The sequence below is a fragment of the Chiloscyllium plagiosum genome, unplaced genomic scaffold (genome assembly GCF_037043375.1).
Source record: "Chiloscyllium plagiosum isolate Xiang-an unplaced genomic scaffold, Cpla_swu_hap1 HiC_scaffold_24, whole genome shotgun sequence".
NCBI classification, from domain to species: domain Eukaryota; kingdom Metazoa; phylum Chordata; class Chondrichthyes; order Orectolobiformes; family Hemiscylliidae; genus Chiloscyllium; species Chiloscyllium plagiosum.
The window spans coordinates 1,286,048-1,307,192 of record NW_028270162.1 but is presented as its reverse complement, the minus strand read 5'-3'; the positions used below and the strand labels follow the sequence as shown (position 1 = coordinate 1,307,192).

Sequence of the window (21,145 nt, the reverse complement as noted above, 5' to 3'; positions counted from 1 at the left end):
GTCCATCATCTACAAGTCACAAGTCAGGAGTTTGATGAAATACTACCACTTGCCTGTTCCAACAACACTCAAGGAGCTCAACATCATCCAGGACAAATCAGCCCGCTTGATTGGTACAACATGCACAAACATCCACTCCCACCACCACTGATGCTCAGTAGCAGCAGTGTGTACTATCTACAAGATACACTGCAAAAATCACCAAAGATCCTTAAGATCGTGTCTTTTAAACCCGTGCCCACTCCATCTAGAAAGATAGGGGCAGCAGAAACATTGGAACAGCACCACCTGCAAATTCCCCTCCAAGCCACTCACTATACTGACTTGAATGATAATTTATGATTTAATGTCACTTGTACTCTACAATGAACAACACAGTAAAATACAGTGAAAAGCTTAAACTTTCGCCACAATCCAGTACCGTTCAAATACTTCAAGAATAAAAAGAAAAAGACAAAGCTGAAAGAAAGTTCATCTTCGTTCTGCCGCTTCTAATATGAGTCCCATGCCAGGCGACCAATGACACCTGCACCGCCACCTGCACCGGACCCAGTTGCCACTCTTCAGATTTGGAAATATATTACTGTGTCTTCACTGTCACTGGGTCAAAATTGTGGAATTCCCTCCCTAATGACATTGTAAGTCAACCTACAGAATGTGAACTGGAGCTGTTCAAGAAGGCAGATCACCACCATCTTCTCAAGGACAAATAGGAACAGACAATTAATGCTGGTCCAGCTGACAATGTCCATGTCTCATGAATGAATAAAAACAAACACAGGTATCAGTCCATGACCACCTTCAAATAGAGACAATCTAACCAGTGCTCCTTAACATCCAATGGCATTACCATCGCTGAATCACTACTATCAACATCCTTCGGGGTTACCACTGACCAGAAACTTCCACCATCCCGGACAAAGCAGCCCTGATTGGTGCCACATCCACAAACATCCATTCCCTCCACCACTGATGCTCAGTTGTAGTAGTGTGTACTATTGACAAAATGTACTGCAGAAATTCACCAAAGATTCTTAGACAGCACTTTCCACCTAGACGGACAAGGGCAGTAGACAGATGGGAACACTGCCACCAATAAGTTCCCCTCCAAGCAACTCACTATTTGATTTGAAATATATCACTGTTCCTTCTATGTTGCTGGGTCAAAATCCTGGAATTTCCTTCCTAATGGCATTGTGGATCTATATACAACCCAAGGACTGTAGCAGTTCAAGAAGGCACCACTCCCTATATTTTCTCTTATGCTCCCCGTCTCCCTCTTCTGACCCTCACCCTGTAGTCCCTGTCCTGCTCTCACTTACCTTTGTCCTGGAGTCACTTGGTGATCTTGGGCCTCAGGTGAGTGCAGATCTAGTACTCAGTAGCATCTGGCATATGTTCAGGAACTGAGGGCTATTCTCTGTTGGTTTGTCAATCACTGGGAAAGATCAACATTATGTTGACTAAATTTGTTCCTTAATATTTGGTCATGTTACATTGTTTTAGTGTTGCTGCAATTATTTTTTCAGCTGCATGTACTTTTGAGAATTTTTGGGAATATATCACATCAAGTCTTGCTTTGTAGTAACCATGGGAAAAAATGAGTGGAACTAAACACACCTATGTGTAACACTTTGGCAGGCTTAAAGTCAGCTTATGCTGGGTGTTCCAGATCTGAATGGCTTATTTTTATACAGTAACTTTGAAAACATGGCTGAAGTATATCAAGGTGGGCGGGGGGGACTTTGCATTGTTACTTAGTCAAACATTAACCCACCTTGCAGGTCCTTTTTTTTAAATGTGTTCACAGTCTCTGAGGATCATTAGCTGGCCCACATTTAGTGCCCATCTCTAATGTTCATGTGAAAGTGATGGTGAAGTGCTGTAAGTCCATGTGGTGTAGGTAAACCCACAATGCAGTTAGAAAGGAGTTCCAGGATTTTCATCCTGTGGCACTGAAAAAAGGTCAGAATTATGTGTGGGGAACTTGCAGGGGGTGGGTGTTCCCATGTAACTGTTGTCTTTGGCCTTCTAGATGGTAGAGCTCATGTATTTGGAAGGTGCGGTCAGAGGAGCCTTGTTGAGTTGCTGCAGTGTGTTTTATACATGATACACACTGCTGCTACTGAACAGTGATAGTGGAAGGAATGAATGTTGAAGGTGGTGCCATTTGAGTCAGTTGCTTTTGTCCTGGCTGGTTTTCCTCTGCCAGCTATTTTGTTCTAAACTGTTTACGTATGCAGAAATTCATTACCTGCAGTAATAAGGCCGCCAAACAATTACATGAAGACTCAAGTAAGCCAAACTAGTAGCTGAAATAAAAAGGAAAATAATATTAAGAAAAAGTCCATATGTAGTTTGAATACAAAGCTTTTATACAATCTTTTCCTGTCAAGTATTGTAACCCAGTTAATACTTTGAATTCTTGGACATTTTCTGACACTATCCTGATCTGCTAACTGTCAGCATCATTGCCATTATTCTCCACTGAAGTGATACATAGCTGTGATTATGATCTGTGTAATTGATTAGAGACACAATGAAGATGTTGGAACATTAGTCTCATATTGTTTGAACTCAGAAACATGCTTCACCTGTTTCAGGCAAGAATTTGTTGTGTAGACATCCTAATCCTACTGAAAAAAGGCAAGAATCATTAATTACGGAAGGGAACAGTCTCTAATCCTGTTCTTGGGTGCATTGATCATTAAATGCAACATGCCAATCTTTGCCCTGTCCCTTCAATTTGCTGTGAGTGAGATGCTCAATAAAACTGCAGGGAGAGCAAGTATTGCTACTGCTTCAGTTTTGGGAGAAATTTGGATATTTGAGTTATTCATATTCACAAATAAACACATTTTCTTTTCTGTCAGGTGAGATCAAGCTCGAGATGCCATCAATTGATCTTGATGCAGATTTTAACCAATTTGCTTTCGACCAAGTTATAATGGATAAACTAGAACAGAGTATAATGAACTGGCAGGTGCAAATTACTACTGCTATTGAAGAACAGCTGACAAAGATGCCTCAGGTGTCGTATACCTATTAGTAACATCCATTCTACCTTTTCCAGTGGAGATTTGTCTTGCTATACAGGGATCTCTTATGGAAATACAAAGCTTATATAATTTTATCTAAGATCTCATAAGACATTTCATGTAAACCATTTAATTCTTTAGTAAAAATAGTAAAATGTCACTATTATAGCCATTGTTCTCTAGGCTCAAACACTGGTAACTGAAATGCTTTATATTAGAAACTATTGGTGTTTGTATAAACATCTTCCATGAAATATTAAAATAAAACAAAGAACTGCAGATGCTGGCGATCTGAAACAAAAACAGACATTGTTGGAGAAATTCAGCAAGTCTGGCAGCATCTGTAGGAAGAAAGCAGAGTTAACATTTTGAGTCTAGTGTCTTGGCATCAGAGCAGTTCTGATGAAGTCATCGGACACGAAACATTAACTCAACTTTTTTTCTCACAGATGTTGCCAGATTTGCTGAATTTTCTCTAGTAATTTGTTTTTGTTCCTTTCTTTGTTTGGATTTCTGGTATTGATGCCATAATTTCATATTTTTTGTTGCCCTTCTAGCACTTTGCATTTTAAACTCTGTCTCTGCTATCCAGTTCTTTTAAAGTGATGCTCAACCTTGAACAGATTACCATGCTTCACCTTCCTACAAAATTGAAACCTTGTTTTCTCTACTACATTTATATTCTAATACCGAGCCTAATAAGAGGTTCACTGAGAGCAACTCTGAAATTATCAGTTTTATATCTCAACCCCTTTCCAAGACCTCTATTCTGTCTAGCCTGATGACAGAGGTTTTGTGTCATTTTTAGTGTCCGATTGGTTTATTTCCATTTCCCAAAGATTTCTTCCCCCGTTCCTTTCTATCCTTTTCCCTGGATTCTTAAAACAACAAATTATTTTGAATCTCTGCCTCAAATCAGATTACCTTCTTAAATATAGAACTTCCACCAGTATGAACACTCATCTCCTCATGAAAGTACTCTTTTACTTGGATAACCTCTTGATCCATTGTGTAATGATGTTATCCTTACTAAACCACCACTGCACTTCATTGTAGATACGAAGAACTATATGCAATTATGCAGTTACTGTTTGCTAATTTTACTATTTACTTACTAATTGGATACTTTGCTCTTGCAAGTGCTAACCCATTTGTTGTTTTTTGTTTCATTCTTCTTTACCTTAAATGTATCTTAAAGAATCCTCTCCATCTCTTGTATGGTATTCTGGTTCTCTGCTTGAACATGAAAATCCTTAGGCACGCACCTCACATATTTCCCTGGATATTTTATATATTCAGGGAATCCTACATCATCCATATAAACATGGATTTAGGTCATTTAGCTGTCATTCTGTTAGATTCTAGTTGGTCTGTACTTTCCTTTACTTGCCTCTCTATCATATTTCTTGTTATCCTCTATCACCAAAAGTCTAATACAGAACAAAAGCAGAGTACATCAGATGCTGAAGTCTAAAATAAAAACTAAAACATGCTTTCTGTGGAGAGAAACAGACTTAATGCTTCAGGACAAGGATCTTTCATCAGAACTCAAATCTGAAACATTTTTTATTAACCCATTTCATCCACAGTCTTTTGGGCTGCGAGTTCTGAATTTTTATATCCTTTGTAGAGAAACTATACTTTCCGATTTCATGCCTAAATGGTGTTGCTGTGTCATGGCCCTTTATTGTGGACTTCATTCCCAGTGGAAATAGTTTCTTTGTATCAACACTGTTTTATTTTCTGGTTGTCTTCTGATTCTATTGTTGCAATGTGTAGGTCGAACCCCTCGTAAGTAAAACCAAATATTCAGAAAAGCTCTCCTTGCCTTGTAATCTGTTAAACCTGTGAGTGAGTGAAAGAGAACTCCTAATTTCCACTATTTAAAGAAAAAAATAACACTTTATTTTTCTAACTGTAATAGTGAACATTAAACGAAACCATTAACAAATCCAAGCCTCCTTTTCTTAATTAATTACTATCTGATCCCAACTCAATAAAAATGCTTCAATATCGCAAGTATTAAACACTACATTAACTTAATTTCGCAAAGTCCATACAGATGGGCTTCTCCTCTCCCTTCAGCCTTCCTTCCTCTTCTTCACAACTCTGCTATCTTCTCCCTGGGTCGTCTTCCTTCGTTTTACTGTTTTTACAGGAAAAGATACCTTTTGATAGATAATGTCTTCCGAAATTTCTTTCAGAGGAAGATGTTAGATGGGCAGTTCGCTGTCTGGCTCTTTGGCAGTTGCTCTGACTAATTTTCCAAACGCCCTGGTTTTATGCCCCCCAACATTATTCCCTGTCATTGGTCCCATGTTGTCAATATAATAAATTCAAACTCAACTGGGTTTTAGTATCCTTGACATAATTTAAATTAATTGGTTAAATTTGAAGTGTTGTCAAAACAACAACTAAAAGTCACGTATCCATTTAACAGCCAATTGTCACATGTATCCATTTTGGAACAGCCTGTCTCTTAGCTGTTCTTCGTGAGTTTTGAGAAGATTTGTAGCTCAGGTTGAGGTTTTGCTTCTTAGCTGTTCTGCTCTGGAAGCTGAGGCTGTACTTTAAATTACTTTAAAATTTAGAAAACACTTTCTATCTTAAAGTGAACATACACTCTTTAGACTTTGTAACACCATATTTTAGAAATAATCACATTGTAGACTTGGAATGTTGACAGTATCTTTTGTTTAGTGTAGCTTGCCATGATGCAAACATAGAGAATGCACGAGAAATTCAGCAAGCCTGGTAACAGCTGTGGAGACAGAAACAGTATGATTCCATTTCTGAAGAAGAGCCTTATCTGACTTGAAGCGTTAACTCTGTTTCTATAAGGCCAGCAATTTCTTTGCCTATTTCATATTTCCAGCATCTGCAGTGTTTTGTTTTTATTGCCTGGTAAGAATACTAAGGTTGATGAACTATTAGACATCACCTGACTCTCTAGTGTAGCTGCACATGATCCCCTGAAGCACTTTAACACAATAATTGGTTCCTGACTAATTAGCTCCTGGTTCTCTATAGACAATGCAGCAACGTATAACAAGCAAAATTGAATAACTTGGTCATTTTAAGTTCATAATCAAATCACTCCTCATCCCTCGAAATTCAAGGAGATACAAATCAAAGAGATTAAGCGTGATCTCATACTTTAATTTTAAGCCTTGTGAGATACACTGAATCTGTGCAGCAACCCCTGCAAAGCCAGTATATCCATCTTAAGGTTTCCAGAACTGATCATTACTACAGGTAGAGTCTAACCAAGGCTCTGTACAGTTAAGCATAGCTTTCTAACTTCTGAATATCTGCTAATTCAGCAAAATACAAATGCCATTTGGGTATGTTTGTACTCTTCTTTCATTTTTAGACACTTTAAGGCTGAAATCAAAAATTCATTTTTCTTTTTCACAAAGTAATGTATGAGTCTACTCCTTAGGGTAATAGTCCGTTAGCAGAGATTGATTTCTGGCGTGAACGTAATGCTACCCTCAGTGCTCTCAGTGAACAGTTGAAACTGCCTGTGGTGAAGAAGATTGTTGACTTTGTGAGCAGAGTTGACCAAGGTTTAATCCAGAACCTCAATTTAATCATTACTGACCTCAACAAGTACCATGTGGAAGCTGCAGACAATGTCAGATTCCTTTCAACCCTTGAACGACATTTTAAGGTAATGACAATTTGATCATTTTTTTTAATTTAATAGATAAAACCAGTGACTGTTTTGAGGTGCTCCTCTCACCCGGTGGCTCAGTTGATAAATTATATTGATGAGCAAGAACAAGATTGTGTTGGGTCCACTTTTATTTCTAGTGCAGTGAGCATTGCACTGGGATAAAATTCTCTTCCATGGGCTAGGAAAGAAACTTTGTTTGAAGTTATGGAATCATTAATATTGTGAACCTATCTCACATGTTTAAGGTGAGAGGGGAGAGATACAAGAGTCCAGAAGGGCAATTTTTTTCACACAGAGGGTGGTGAGTGTCTGGGACAGGCAGACAGAGGCAGTGGTGGAAGGAAGTAAAATTTTGTCATTTAAGAAACATTTAGACAGATACATGGTTGTGATAGGTATGGAGGGGTATGGTGAAAGTGAACACTGCAGTTGCTGGAGATAAGCTATGGACCAAACACAGGCAAATGGGACTAGTTTAAATTGTGAAAACTGCATGGCATGGGCAAATTGGGCCCATTTCCATGCTGTAGACATCTATAACTCTGTGACTGTATCTGTTATTTTAGAGATGGTTGTGTTATCTGTTTTTGGTATTGTTGAATAAGAGGAAAAATATGATGGAGAACACAGAGGAAATCCTCCCTGTTGGAAATCACAGCAGATCAGGCAGAACCCATGGAGAGAGAGAGAGAAAGATAATGTTTTGAGTAGATAGCTCTTTGTCAGAGCTGATGTGAAGTATGGCGGGGATAGTGGGTATGGTGGCTCAGTGGTTAGCACTGCTGCCTCATAGCACCAGGCACCTGGTTTGATTCCAGCCTCGGGTGACTGACTGTGTGGACTTTACACATTCTTCTGCTATCTGCAGGCAATAAACAAAGAAAGAGCTAATGCCTGTAAAAATGGTATGGCAATTACCATGTGGGTTTTGGTAATCATGTCAATTGGTTGAACCAGCTCAGTCAGGTAGCCTTGAGGAGGTGTTTATGTAGTGTATCTGTGATAATTTTCTTGAATATTATGTAATAGAACCAACGAGGGAGTAAGCTATCCTCGATCTGGTCTTGTGTAATGAGACAGGAATAAATAATGACCTGATAGGTAGGGATCCTCTTGGAAGGAACGATCACTGTATGGTTGAATGTAGAGTGTGAAGATAAAATCCAATACCAGGGTCCTGTGCTTGAACAAGGGAGACTATAATGGGATGAAGGAGGAATTGGCTAAAGTGGACTGGAAGCAAAGACCTTTTGGTGGGACAATTGACGAACAGGGGAGGACTTTGAAAACTATTTTACAAAGTGCTCAACAAAAGTACCCATCCCACTCTGCGTTTTGGAGAGACCATTCCCTCCACGACTCCCTTGTCAGATCCACACTCCCCACCAGCCCACTCCCGGGACCTCCCCCTGCCACCACAAGAATTGGAAAACCTGTGCCCACACCTCCCCAGTCACCTCCGTCCAAGGCCCCAAAGGATCCTTTCACATCTGTCAGAAATTTACCTGTACTTCCACACACGTCATCTACTATATCCATTGCACCCGATGTGGTCTCCTCTACATTGGGGAGACAGGACACTAACTTATTTCTGAGAACATCTCTGGGACACCTGCACCAACCAACCCCACCGTCCCATGGCTGAACACTTTAAGTCCCCCTCCCACTTCACCAAGAAAATGCGGGTCTTGGGCCTCCTCCATGGCCAAACCCTAACCACCTGATGCCTGGAGAAAGAATGCCTCATTTTCTGCCTTGGGACCTTGCAACCACATGGGATTAATGTAGATTTCACCAGTTTCCTCATGTCCCCTCCCCCCATCTTATCTCAGTCCCAAGCCTCCAACTCAGCACTGCCCTCTTGACCTGTCCATCTTTGTTCCCACCTATCCATTCCACCCTCCTCTCTGATCTATCACATTCCCCCACCCCCACCTTCATCTATCTATCACATTTCCAGTTACTTCCCCCCCAGCCACACCCCCATCCCATTTATCTCATTGCCTCTTGGACCATAAGCCTCATTCCTGATGAAGGGTTTATGCCCGAAACATTGATTCTCCTTGTCGGATGCTGCCTGACCTGCTGTACTTTTCCAGCACCACACTTTTGACTCTGATCTCCAGCATCTACAATCCTCACTTTCTCCCATAGAGATGAAGATAGGTGAGTACCTGAAAACAATCAATATCATGAAAGAGGTAGTGTTGGGCAAGCTAATTGAGCTAAGGATAAGCAAGTCTCTTGGCCCTGATGGAATGCATCCCAGGGTACTAAAAGAGATGGTGAGAGAAATAGCAAGTGCACTTGTGGTAATTTTCCAAAACTCCCTGGACTCTGGGGCAGTCCCAGAAGATTGGAAAACAGCAAATGTAACACCACTGTTTAAAAAGGGCGGTTAGCTTAACTCCTGGAGCGGGAAAGATGCTTCGGTCTGTTATCAAGGAAGAATTAGCAAGGCATCTAGATAGAAATTATCCCACTGGGCAGATGCACTTTGGGTTCATGAAGGGCAGGTCATGCTTAACTAATCTTTTGGAATTCTATGAAGACATTACAAACACGGTGGACAACGGGAACCCAATAGATGTGGTGTACCTAGATTTCCAAAAGGTCTTCAACAAAGTGCCACGCAAAAGGTTGCTACATATGATAAAGATGCTTGGCATTATGGGTAAAATATCAGCATGGATAGAGGATTGGTTGACTAACAGGGAGTAAAGAGTGGGGATAAATGTGTGCTATTCTGGTGGGAAATCAGTAACTAGTGGTTTTCCTGAGGGATCAGTGTTGAGACTGCAATTATTCACAATTTACATGGATGATGTGGAATTGGGGACCACATGTAATGTATCAAAGTTTGCAGATGACACTCAGATGAGTGGCAGGGCAAAGTATGCTGAGGACTGCGAAACTTTGCAGAGGAACATAGATACTTTAAGTGAGTGGGCAAAGGTGAAATCATGCACCTTGGTAGGAGTAACAGTTAAAAACAATTATTACTTAGAGTCATAGTCATAGAGATGTACAGCATGGAAACAGACCCCCTTCGGTCCAACCCATCCATGCCGGCCAGATATCCCAACCCAATCTAGTCCCATCTGCCAGGACCCAGCTCATATCCCTCCAAACCCTTCCCATTCATATACCCATCCAAATGCCTCTTAAATGTTGCCATTGTACCAGCCTCCACCACATCCTCTGGCAGCTCATTCCATACACGTACCTCTGCGTGAAAAAGTTGCCCCTTAGGTCTCTTTTATATCTTTCCCCTCTCACCCTAAACCTATGCCCTCTAGTTCTGGACTCCCCGACCCCAGGGAAAAAGCTTTGTCTATTTATTCTATCCATGCCCCTCATAATTTTGTAAACCTCTATAAGGTCACTCCTTAGCCTCCGACACTCCGAGAAAACAGCCCCAGCCTGTTCAGCCTCTCCCTGTAGCTCAAATCTTCCAACCCTGGCAACATCCTTGTAAGTCTTTTCTGAACCCTTTCAAGTTTCACATCTTTCCGATAGGAAGGAGACCAGAATTGCACTCAATATTCCAACAGTGGCCTAACCAATGTCCTGTACAGCCACAACATGACCTCCCAACTCCTGTACTCAATACTCTGACCGATAAAGGAAAGCATACCAAACGCCTTCTTCACTATCCTATCTACCTGCGACTTCACTTTCAAGGAGCTATGAACCTGCACTCCAAGGTCTCTTTGTTCAGCAGCATTCCCTAGGACCTTACCATTAAGTGTATAAATCCTGCTAAGATTTGCTTTCCCAAAATGCAGCACTGCGCATTTATCTGAATTAAACTCCATCTGCCACTTGTCAGCCCATTGGCCCATCTGGTCCAGATCCTGTTGTAATCTGAGGTAACCCTCTTCGCTGTCCACTACACCTCCAATTTTGGTGTCACCTGCAAACTTACTAACTGTACCTTTTATGCTGACATCCAAATCATTTATGTAAATGACAAAAAGTAGAGGACCCAGCACTGATCCTTGTGGCACTCCACTGGTCAAAGGCCTCCAGTCTGAAAAACAACCCTCCACCACCACCCTCTGTCTTCTACCTTTGAGCCAGTTCTGTATCCAAATGGCTAGTTCTCCCTGTATTCCATGAGATCTAACCTTGCTAATCAGTCTCCCATTGAATTGTAAAAGGTTGCAGCATGTCGCTATATAGAGGGACCTGGGTGTCCTTGTGCATGAGTCACAGAGGGTTGATTTGCAGGTGCAACAAGTAATTAGGAAGTCAAATGGATTTTTGTCCTTCATTGCTAAAGGGATTGAGTTGAAAAGCAGAGAGGTTATGTTGCAGATGTACAGAGTGCTGGTGAGGTCACACCTGGAGTACTGTGTGCAGTTTTGGTTTCCTTACTTGAAAAACAAATACTGGCACTGGAGGGGGTGCAGAGGAGGTTCACTAAGTTGATTCTGGAGTTGAGGGGTTGTGGAGAGACTGAGTAGACTGGGATTATAATCACTGGAATTTGGTAGAATGAGGGCGGATATTATGGAAATATAAAATTATGAAGGCAATAGATAAGATAGACATAGAGAGAATGTTTCCACTGGCAGGTGAAACTAGGATAAGAAGGCATAGGCTCAAAATTAGCAGGAGCAGATTTAGGACTGAATTGAGAAGGAACTTCTCTATCCAGAGGGTTGGCAATCCATGAAATTCCCTGTCCAGTGAGGTAGTTGACATTACTTCAGTAATGTTTTTAAAGCTAAGATAGATTTTTTTTAACAATAAAGGAATTAAGGCTTATGGTGAGAGGGTGGGTAATTGGAACTGAGGCCACAAAAGATCAGCCATGATCTTATTGAATGGCGGAGCAGGCTTAAAGGGCCAAACTAGTTGCTCCTAGTTCTTATGATCTTATGTTATCTACATTGGTTTCTTCCCACAGTCCAAAGATGTGCAGGTTAGGTGGATTGGCCATGCTAAATTGCCCATTATGGCCAGGGATGTGAAGAGTCATAGAGTCCGACAAGACAGAGACAGTCCCATTGGCCCAAACTGGTCCATGCCGACCAAACTGTTCATCCATGCTAACTCCATTTCCAATGCACTTGGGCCATATCCTTCTAAACCTTTCCTATCCATGTATTTGTCCAGATGCCTTTTAAATGTTGAGGTGTTTGATAAGGTTCCCCATGGTAGACTCATTCAGAAAGTAAAGAGGCATACGATACAGGGAAATTTGGCTGTCTGGATTCAGAATTGGCTGGCGCATAGAAGACAGAGGGTGGTAGATAGAAAGTATTCAGCCAGGAGTTTGGTGACCAATGGTGTTCCACAGAAATCTGTTTTGGAACCTCTGCTGTTTATGCTCTCTATAAATGACTTGGATGAGGAAATGCAAGAGTGGGTTGATAAGTTTGCCGATGATACAAATGTTGATGGAGTTGTGTATAGTGTGGGAGGGCTGCTGTAGGTTGCAACGGGACATTGACAGGATACAGAACTGGGCTGTTAAGTAGCAGATGGAAAAGTATGAACTGATTCATTTTGGAATGCAGAGTTCAGGGTTAAAGGCAGGATTCTTGATAATGTGGAGGAACAGAAGGATCTTGGGGTCCATATCCATAGATCCCTCAAAGTTGCCACTAAAGTTGATAAGTTGTGAAGAAGTGATGGTGTGATAGCTTTCATTAGCAGGGGGATTGAATTTAGGAGCCGTGGGGTTATGCTGCAGCTCTATAGAGTCCTGTTTAGTCTGGTTGCCTCATTTTAGGAAGGATGTGGAAGCTTTAGAGAGGGTGCAGAGGAGATTTACCAGGATGCTGCCTGGACTGGAGGGCATGTCTTATGAAGAAAGGTTGAGAGAGCTAAAGCTTTTCTCATTGGAGCAAAGAAAAGTGAAAAGCGACTTGATAAAGATGTACAAGATGATGAGAGGCATAGATGGAGTTAATAGTCAGAGACTTTTTCCCAGAGCAGAAATATCTATCGCAACGGGGCATAATTTTAAGGTGATTGGAGGAAGTTTTAGGGAAGATGCCAGAAGTTGGTTCTTTACACAGAGTGGTGGGTGCGTGGAATGCACTGCCAGGAGTGGTAGTCGAATCAGATATATTAGGGACATTTAAGCAATTCTTGGATAGGCACATGGATGATAATAAAATGAAGGGTATGTAGGTTAGTTTGATCTTAGAGTAGGATTAAAAAGTCAGCACGACATCAAGGGTCTGTTCTATGTTCTATTTTTGCTTCTGCTGGCAGCTCATTCTGTATGCATGCCACCCTCTGTGTAAAAAAAGTTGCCCCTCAGGTTCCTTTTACTCTTTCCCTTCAAACTTTAAAGTGATACACTTTCGTCCTCGATTCCTCACCCCAGGAAAACAGACTGAGAGCATTCACCCTATCTATGCCTCTCATGATCTCATACACTTTCATAGGATCCTCCCAGAGTGTCCTATGCTCTAAAGAAAAAAGTCCTACCTTATCTAACCTCTCCCTATAATTCAGACTGTTGAGCCCTGGCAACATGCTTGTAAATTTCTTCTGCACTCTTTCCAGTTTGATAACACCTTTCCTGTAGAAAGGTGACCAAAACTGAACACAATACTCCAAATGAGGCCTCACCAATGTCCTGTACAACTGCAACATAACTTCTCAGCTTCTATGCTCAGTGCCCTGACTGACGAAGGCCAGTGTGCCAAAAGCCTTCTTCACTGTCCTGTCTACCTGTGACTCCACTTTCAGAGTAGCTGAACTCCAAGGTCCATATATTCCACAACACTCCTTAAGGTCCTACCATTCACCATGAAAATCCTACCTTGATTTGACTTTCCAAAATGAAAGACTTATCTATATTAAACTCCATTTGCCATTTCTCAGCCCACTTCCCTAGCTGATCAAGGTCCTGCTGCAATTTCTGATATATTTCCTCACTGTTCACAATACTGCCTATTTTAGTGTCATCTGCAAACTTACTAATCATGCCTTGTACGTTCTCATCCAAATCATTAATATAGATAACAAACAGCAATCGGCCCAGCAATGACCCCGAGGTACTCCATTAATCACAGGCCTGCAGTCGGACTAGCATCCTTCCAATATTACCCTCTACTTCCTACCATCAAGCCAATTTTTGTATCCAATTTGCCAGCTCCCCCTGGATTCCATGTGATTTAACCTTCCAGAACAGCCTACCATGTGGAACCTTGCTGAAATCCATTTAGACTCTACCGCACTCCCTTATCAATCTTTCTGGTCACTTCTTCAAAGAACTCTAACAAATTTGTGAGGCATGATGTCTCACTCACAAAGCCATGCTGACAACTCCTAATAAAGCCCTGTCTTTCCAAATGCATGTATATATCATCTCTCAGAATCTTCTCAAGTGACTTACCCACCACAGATATTAGGCTTACTGGTCTATAGTTCCCGGGTTTTTCTTTGCATTCCTTCTTCAATAAGGACGCAACATTAGATAGTCTTCTGGGACCTCACCTGTGTCTAATGGTGATGCAAAAATCTGAGCCAGAGCCCCTGCAATTTTTCCTCTAGCCTCTTGCAATGTTGTGGATATATCTGGTCAGGACCAGGAGATTTATCCACCTTTATACATTCTAATAGGTCCAACACTCCTTTACCGTGATATGGACTGTCCCCAAGATATGACCACTAACTTCCCCAAGTTCTCAAGTTTTTATGTCTTTTTCCATGGTGAACACAGAGGAGAAATATTCATTAAGGACTTCTGCCATCTCTTGCAGTTCCACACATACATGTCTGTTATTGCCCTATTCTCTCTAGTTATTATTTTTCCACTAATATAGTTTAGGTGGATTAGTCATGGGAAATGTAGGGATAGGGTAGAGGAGGTGAGTCTGGGTGGAATGCTCTTCGCTGAGTCAGTGTGAGTTGATACATTGTGGAGCTGGAAAAAGCACAGCAGGTCAGGCAATATCTGAGGAGCAGGGGAATTGATGGTTCAGATTGGGACCTTTCATCAAGACTCCCCATCTAGGTTCGAAAAAACACTATCTTCAGAGAGTTAATGTGGACTTGCTAGGCGGAATTGTCCATTTCCACACTGGAAGGATTCAAAAAAAGAAGTTATGGCGGGAAGTGGGTGGCTGAAGTGCAGATTAAGTGGTCAGAGTGTGAAAATGGCAGAACAATAGTGTGTTGAACTGCAAGACAGGAAAGAACAGATGGTGCTATTGGAGTGGGCAGAGGGGAGAAAGGATGTGGTGACAGAAAATGTACAAGTAAAGCTAAGGAAGGGAAGAAATGGGAGTGAGTCTGCAATCTTGTATGTTCTCCTGGTATGACAAATAGCCTTTGGTTTAATGTCTGATGAGCAGACAGCACCGTTGACAAAACAAATACTGGATTAAAAAAATGTGATTTTCCCACAGCAAATTTTATTGATTGTTTGATTATATTTTCATCTCAAATTTTAAATGCTTTCTGGCTGTCTATACCTCTTTCTTCATCATTCCTATCATTTGTTTTCCAAATGCTCTTTTGAGGATGTTTGAATCACAAAACCCTTTTTTTTAAAGTTGCATTCTCGGGTTAGCTGTTAACAATGGTGACAGCTGGACAATATGTTGTCATATTGTCTAGTTATCACCATTGTTAACAGCTAACCCGAGAATGCAACTTTAAAAAAAAGTGTTTTGTGATTTACACATGAAAGAAGTGAAACTATCACTGTATTCTAACAGATGAAAGGCTTAACAGACAATCAATTCTTCAATGTATAATTTCAGTTACATCACACTGCAAATTTTTGCTATAAATTCTGTGTTACGATCGAGCCCTCCACAATCACCTGATGAAGGAGCGTCGCTCCGAAAGCTAGTGCTTCCAATTAAACCTGTTGGACTATAACCTGGTGTTGTGTGATTTTTAACTTATTATATTATACAAAATAACTTGTTTTCCAATGATGCTCTTTCTGCTTTTGATTCACTGATATTCTTTGTTACCTTAAACAAGACTGCTGAGCAGGTCTCATGTTAACACTGTTTATGTTTATATCTGACATTTATTTACACTTATTAGAACCTAGCACATGGATCAAGATTTCAAGTTGTTATGGATACAATTCCTTCGATGATGAATGCCTTGAGGATGGTTTGGATTATTTCTCGCCACTACAACAAGGATGAGCGAATGGTGCCCCTTATGGAAAGGATTGCATGGGAAATTTCACAAAGAGTCCGTAAAGTAATCAATGTACGGACAATTTTCCAGTAAGTATCTTCAATATTATTCAGAATTCTATGAATGTGTGGAAATACGTATACCTGTTAGTATCTGGTGTAAAAGTTGCTGTTGGGGTGACTCTTTTACTTGGATTACCTTAGGTTCTTTATACCACAACAATAGCAATTTGCATTTATGTAGCCTCTTTAAGATGGAAGATTATCTCAAAGTGCTTCACAGAGGCATAAGAAGATAAAAGTAGATCACAAACCAGGAAGGAAATATTGGAAAAGCTGAATCAAAGTTTGGTCATAGAAGCAGATTTTACTGAAGTTCTAAGAGTTATAGAGTGAGAGGCAAAGGACTATAGAAGGTGAATTTCGGAGAATATGGCAAACTAGCTAAAGGCGCGATCATCAGTAATGAACAGAGAGCATTGAAAAATTGCTGTACTATTGCAACATACTCTTTAGTTTCTTTTTAGATTACCTTGCTGTTTGTTTTGAATTAGTGGAATAGGTGCAATTTTTTTTATATACAATCCCTACAGTGTGGAAACAGGCCCTTTGGCCCAACAAGTCCACCCAAACCCATTCCCCATTACTCTATATTTACTCCTGACTAATGCACCTAACCCACACATCCCTGAACACTATAAGCAATTTAGCATGGCCAACTCCCCTAATCTACACATCTTTGGATTGTGGGAGAAAACTGGAGCACCCGGAGGAAACCCCACGCAGACTTGAGGAGAATGTGCAAATTCCATAGAGACACTTGCCTAAAGCTGCAATTGAACCCGGGTCCTGGTGCTGTGAGTCAGCAGTGCTAACCACTGAGCCACTGTGCCGCCCTGGTTTTTATGGTTGCTACTGGAGAGAATTGTGGGGTGTTCCCATGAACTTGTATTTAAGTGAATTATGTAGCAACCTAGTTGAAAATTGTCAAAATAATGAGAATGAACAAGTTTCAAAGTTAAACTAAGCAAGGATTTCAACTCATGCCTCTTGACCAATAAATGGTACAATAAGAACAGAAGTACCGAGATGAGAATGCTCTCACTGAGTGGCAAATTGGTCTGGGAATGGTGCATGGTAAAATGGGAGAGAAATTGGACGTGAGGAAGGCTATAGGGGGGCCAGGTATGTAATCCATGAGGTGAATTTGGTAAGGCACGGGGAGACATTGCGGCAGCAAATCTTCCAAAAACCTTGTGCAACTCGGACCTATCCAAAAAAAATACAAGGTTTAGCCCAGAGTTCATGATTCACAACATAGGTAAATTCCAGTGAGAAAAGAGGTTATCGAGCCACAGTTAATAGATAAAATTAAGCTTAGTATCAAGTTAAAAGAAAAAAATATATAATGTGGCAACAATTCCGGCTAAATCAGAGGATTTGGAATGTTTTAATTACCAATACATTTTAAAGAAGGAGTAAGTTAAACATAACGCACGTAATATGAAAACAGACGTTAAGAGCTTCTTTATATATGTCTAGAAAGGAAATGAGAGTTCAGAATGAACATAGGCCCCTTAGAGAATGGGGAAATAATAATGGGAAAGCAGGAAATGGCAGAGGAGTTGAGTAAATACTTTGTGGTAGAGGACCCTAACAGCATTCCAAAAATAGTAAAAAATCAAGGGGCCCAAATAGGGCAGGATATAAACACAATAACTATCACTAAAGAAAAGTACAGTACTAGGAAAACTAATGTAGCTAAAGATGGATAAGTCTCTGAATCTGATAAATTGTATCGTGGGCTATTAAAGGAAATAGCTACAGGGATAGTGAATTCATTGATTTTAACTTGAAAGAATCCTTAGCTTCTGGAAAAGCCCCAGAGAGCTGAAAAGTGGGCAGTGGGATACCTTTATTTAGATAGGGACAGTGACAAAAAATGGGTAACTATAGGCCAGGTATTTAACATGTGTCATAGGGGAAATGTTAGGATGTAAAGAGCAGAGCATTTGAAAATACACAATGTGAATTCAGGATTGGGTAACTAATAGAAGACAGTTCTGAGGAAGAGTGACCGGACTCATAAGATACCGGAGCAGAAATTAGGCCATTCAGCCCATCGGGTCTGCTCTTCAGGTCAATCATGGCTGATAAGTTTCTCAACCCCTTCTCTTGCATTCTTTCTGTAATCCCTGATCCCCTTGATACTCAAGAACCTATCCATCTCAATCTTAATTATACTCAATGATCTGACCGCCACAGCCTTCTGTGGCAACGAGTTCCATAGATTTACCACTCTCTGACTGAAGAGGTTTCTCCTTATTTCAATTCTAAAAGGTCTTCCCTTTACTCTAAGGCTGTGCCCTCGGTCCTCGTCGCTTCTACCGATGGAAACATCTTCCCAACATTTACTCTGTCTAGGCCATTCAGTATTCTGTGTGGAGAAAGTGAGGTCTGCAGATGCTGGAGATCAGAGCTGGAAATGTGTTGCTGGAAAAGCGCAGCAGGTCAGGCAGCATCCAGGGAACAGGAGAATCGACGTTTCGGGCATAAGCCCTTCTTCAGGAATGGGGAAAGTTTGTCCAGCAGGCTAAGATAAAAGGTAGGGAGGAGGGACTTGGGGGAGGGGCGTCGGAAATGTGATAGGTGGAAAGAGGTCAAGGTGAGGGTGATAGGTCAGACTGGGGTGGGGGCGGAGAGGTCGGGAAGAAGATCTCAGGTTAGGAAGGCGGTGCTGAATTTGATGGATTTGACTGAGACAGGGTGGGGGGAGGGGAAATGAGGAAACTGGTGAAATCCGAGTTCATCCCTTGTGGTTGGAGGGTTCCTAGCCGGAAGATGAGGCGTTCTTCCTCCAACCGTCGTTTTGTTGTGGTCTGACGATGGAGGAGTCCAAAGACCTGCATATCCTTAGTGGAGTGGGAGGGGGAATTGAAATGTTGAGCTACAGGGTGGTTGGGTTGGTTGGTCCGGGTGTCCCAGAGGTGTTCTCTGAAACGCTCCGCAAGTAGCTGGCCTGTCTCCCCAATATAGAGGAGGCCACATCGGGTGCAGAGGATGCAATAGATGATATGTGTGAAGGTGCAGGTGAATCTGTGGCGGATATGGAAGTTTCCTTTGGGGCCTTGGAGGGAGGTGAGGGGGGAGGTGTGGGCGCAAGTCTTGCACCTCCTGCGGTTGCAGGGGAAGGTGCCGGGAGTGGAGGTTGGGTTGGTGGGGGGTGTGGATCTGACGAGGGAGTCACGGAGGGAGTGGTCTTTACGGAATGCTGATAGGGGAGGGGAGGGAACACACATATCATCTATTGCATCCTCTGCACCCGATGTGGCCTCCTCTATATTGGGGAGACAGGCCGGCTACTTGCGGAGCGTTTCAGAGAACACCTCTGGGACACCCGGACCAACCAACCCAACCACCCTGTAGCTCAACATTTCAATTCCCCCTCCCACTCCACCAAGGATATGCAGGTCTTTGGACTCCTCCATCGTCAGACCACAACAAAACGACGGTTGGAGGAAGAACGCCTCATCTTCCGGCTAGGAACCCTCCAACCACAAGGGATGAACTCGGATTTCACCAGTTTCCTCATTTCCCCTCCCCATCACCCTGTCTCAGTCAAATCCATCAAATTCAGCACCGCCTTCCTAACCTGAGATCTTCTTCCCGACCTCTCCGCCCCCACCCCAGTCTGACCTATCACCCTCACCTTGACCTCTTTCCACCTATCACATTTCCGACGCCCCTCCCCCAAGTCCCTCCTCCCTACCTTTTATCTTAGCCTGCTGGACAAACTTTCCCCATTCCTGAAGAAGGGCTTATGCCCGAAACGTCGATTCTCCTGTTCCCTGGATGCTGCCTGACCTGCTGCGCTTTTCCGGCAACACATTTCCAGCAGTATTCTGTGTGTCTCAGTTAAATCCCCTCCATCCTTCAAACCTCCATCGAATATAAATTCAGAATCCTCAAACGTAGCTCATATGTTAAGTTTTTCATTTGTGGAACTATTCTCGAGAACCTCCTCTGAGCACGATCCAAGGCTAGTACATCCTTCCTGAGATATGGGCCCCAAAACTGCACACACTGCTTCAAAACTGGCCAGAGCCTTATAGATCCTCAGAAGTACATCCCTGCTTTTATCTTCAGGTCCTCTCAAACTGAATGCCAGATATTGGGGAGGGGGGGAAGGTTTCTATATGGAGGAAAGATTGAGTAGCATGGGTCTGTAATCATTGGAGCTTAGAAAATTGAGAGGTGACCTCTCATATAAGGTATTTAACAGTCTAAATATGGAGAGATTGTTTCTGCTTGTGGGACAGTGTGGGAGCAGAGAGCATAATCTCAGAGTGAGGGAGTTTCATTTTTAAGATAGTGTTATGGACCAGACCAAACCCCCTTAAATATATCAGAGAGATAGCTGAGATCATAACCTTTATCTTATTTAAAGGCTTTGTACAGTGGTGTTCCTGATGTAATCTAATTGGTTACACTACTTAGTTTTAAGCAAAACACATTTTATCCTTACACCCAATTAAAATGCAAACATAAGAAAGATGAAACAAAAACAGAAAATGCTGGAAAAGCTCAGCAAGTCTAGTGGCATCTGTGGAGAGAAATCAGAGTTAAAGCTTTGGACCCAGTGACCCATCCACAGTTCTTTTGGTTTGTATTAAAAAAAATCAATAGAGTTCCAATAACTCTACTGGAAAACTTAACAGAAAAATAAATTACTTAACTACTAACAGTTCCAATATAGTAACATCCCATAAATGCATCCTTGGCAAAGGCAAATTGGTAAAATAGATTGTCTCCCATGTAATGTTCCTCCAGTCCAGAAGGAAAGAACATCAAGAGAAAACTCGGGCAGAGAGAAAGAACTCAAATGTTATACTATAGCAGGAAGAGATATATGGCAGCTACAAAACAGTTTCAAATATCTCAGCTATGACTGAAAACTAAACTAAAACTCTGGTTCTGTGAAAGCCTGACTCCTCCCATTCATGCTGTTTCTATAGTTCCAACTTTAAATAAAGACCTCAAGGCCTCACAAGCTGTTTACTTTATTGGCTTGGAACAGACTGCTCTTTGCCTTGTCTCAATCTTTCTTCATAAAAGAAAAACCAGGACAAAAATACACCTTTTAAAGCCAAAGTATTGTCAACAGAGACAACAGAGATGAGGAGGAGTTTTCTCTCTGAGTTAAAAAAAAATCACACACCAGGTTATAGTCCAACAGGTTTATTTGGAAGCACTAGCATTTGGAGCGCTGCTCCTTCATCACGTGGTTGTACCCAAAT

The 21,145-nt window shown here is 41.6% G+C and overlaps 1 protein-coding gene across 2 annotated transcripts in view; it reads left to right on the top strand.

Moving 5' to 3' along the window:
• dnah10 (dynein axonemal heavy chain 10) overlaps positions 1–21,145 on the top strand; it is a 380,504-nt gene that overhangs the window by 28,380 nt on the left and 330,979 nt on the right. For both annotated transcript variants that reach the window (XM_087999811.1, XM_087999812.1), the window contains exons 7-9: positions 2,874–3,031; positions 6,481–6,711; positions 15,748–15,938. In XM_087999811.1, the coding sequence (XP_087855937.1) occupies positions 2,874–3,031; positions 6,481–6,711; positions 15,748–15,938 (580 nt within the window). The remainder of the gene's footprint in view (positions 1–2,873; positions 3,032–6,480; positions 6,712–15,747; positions 15,939–21,145) is intronic.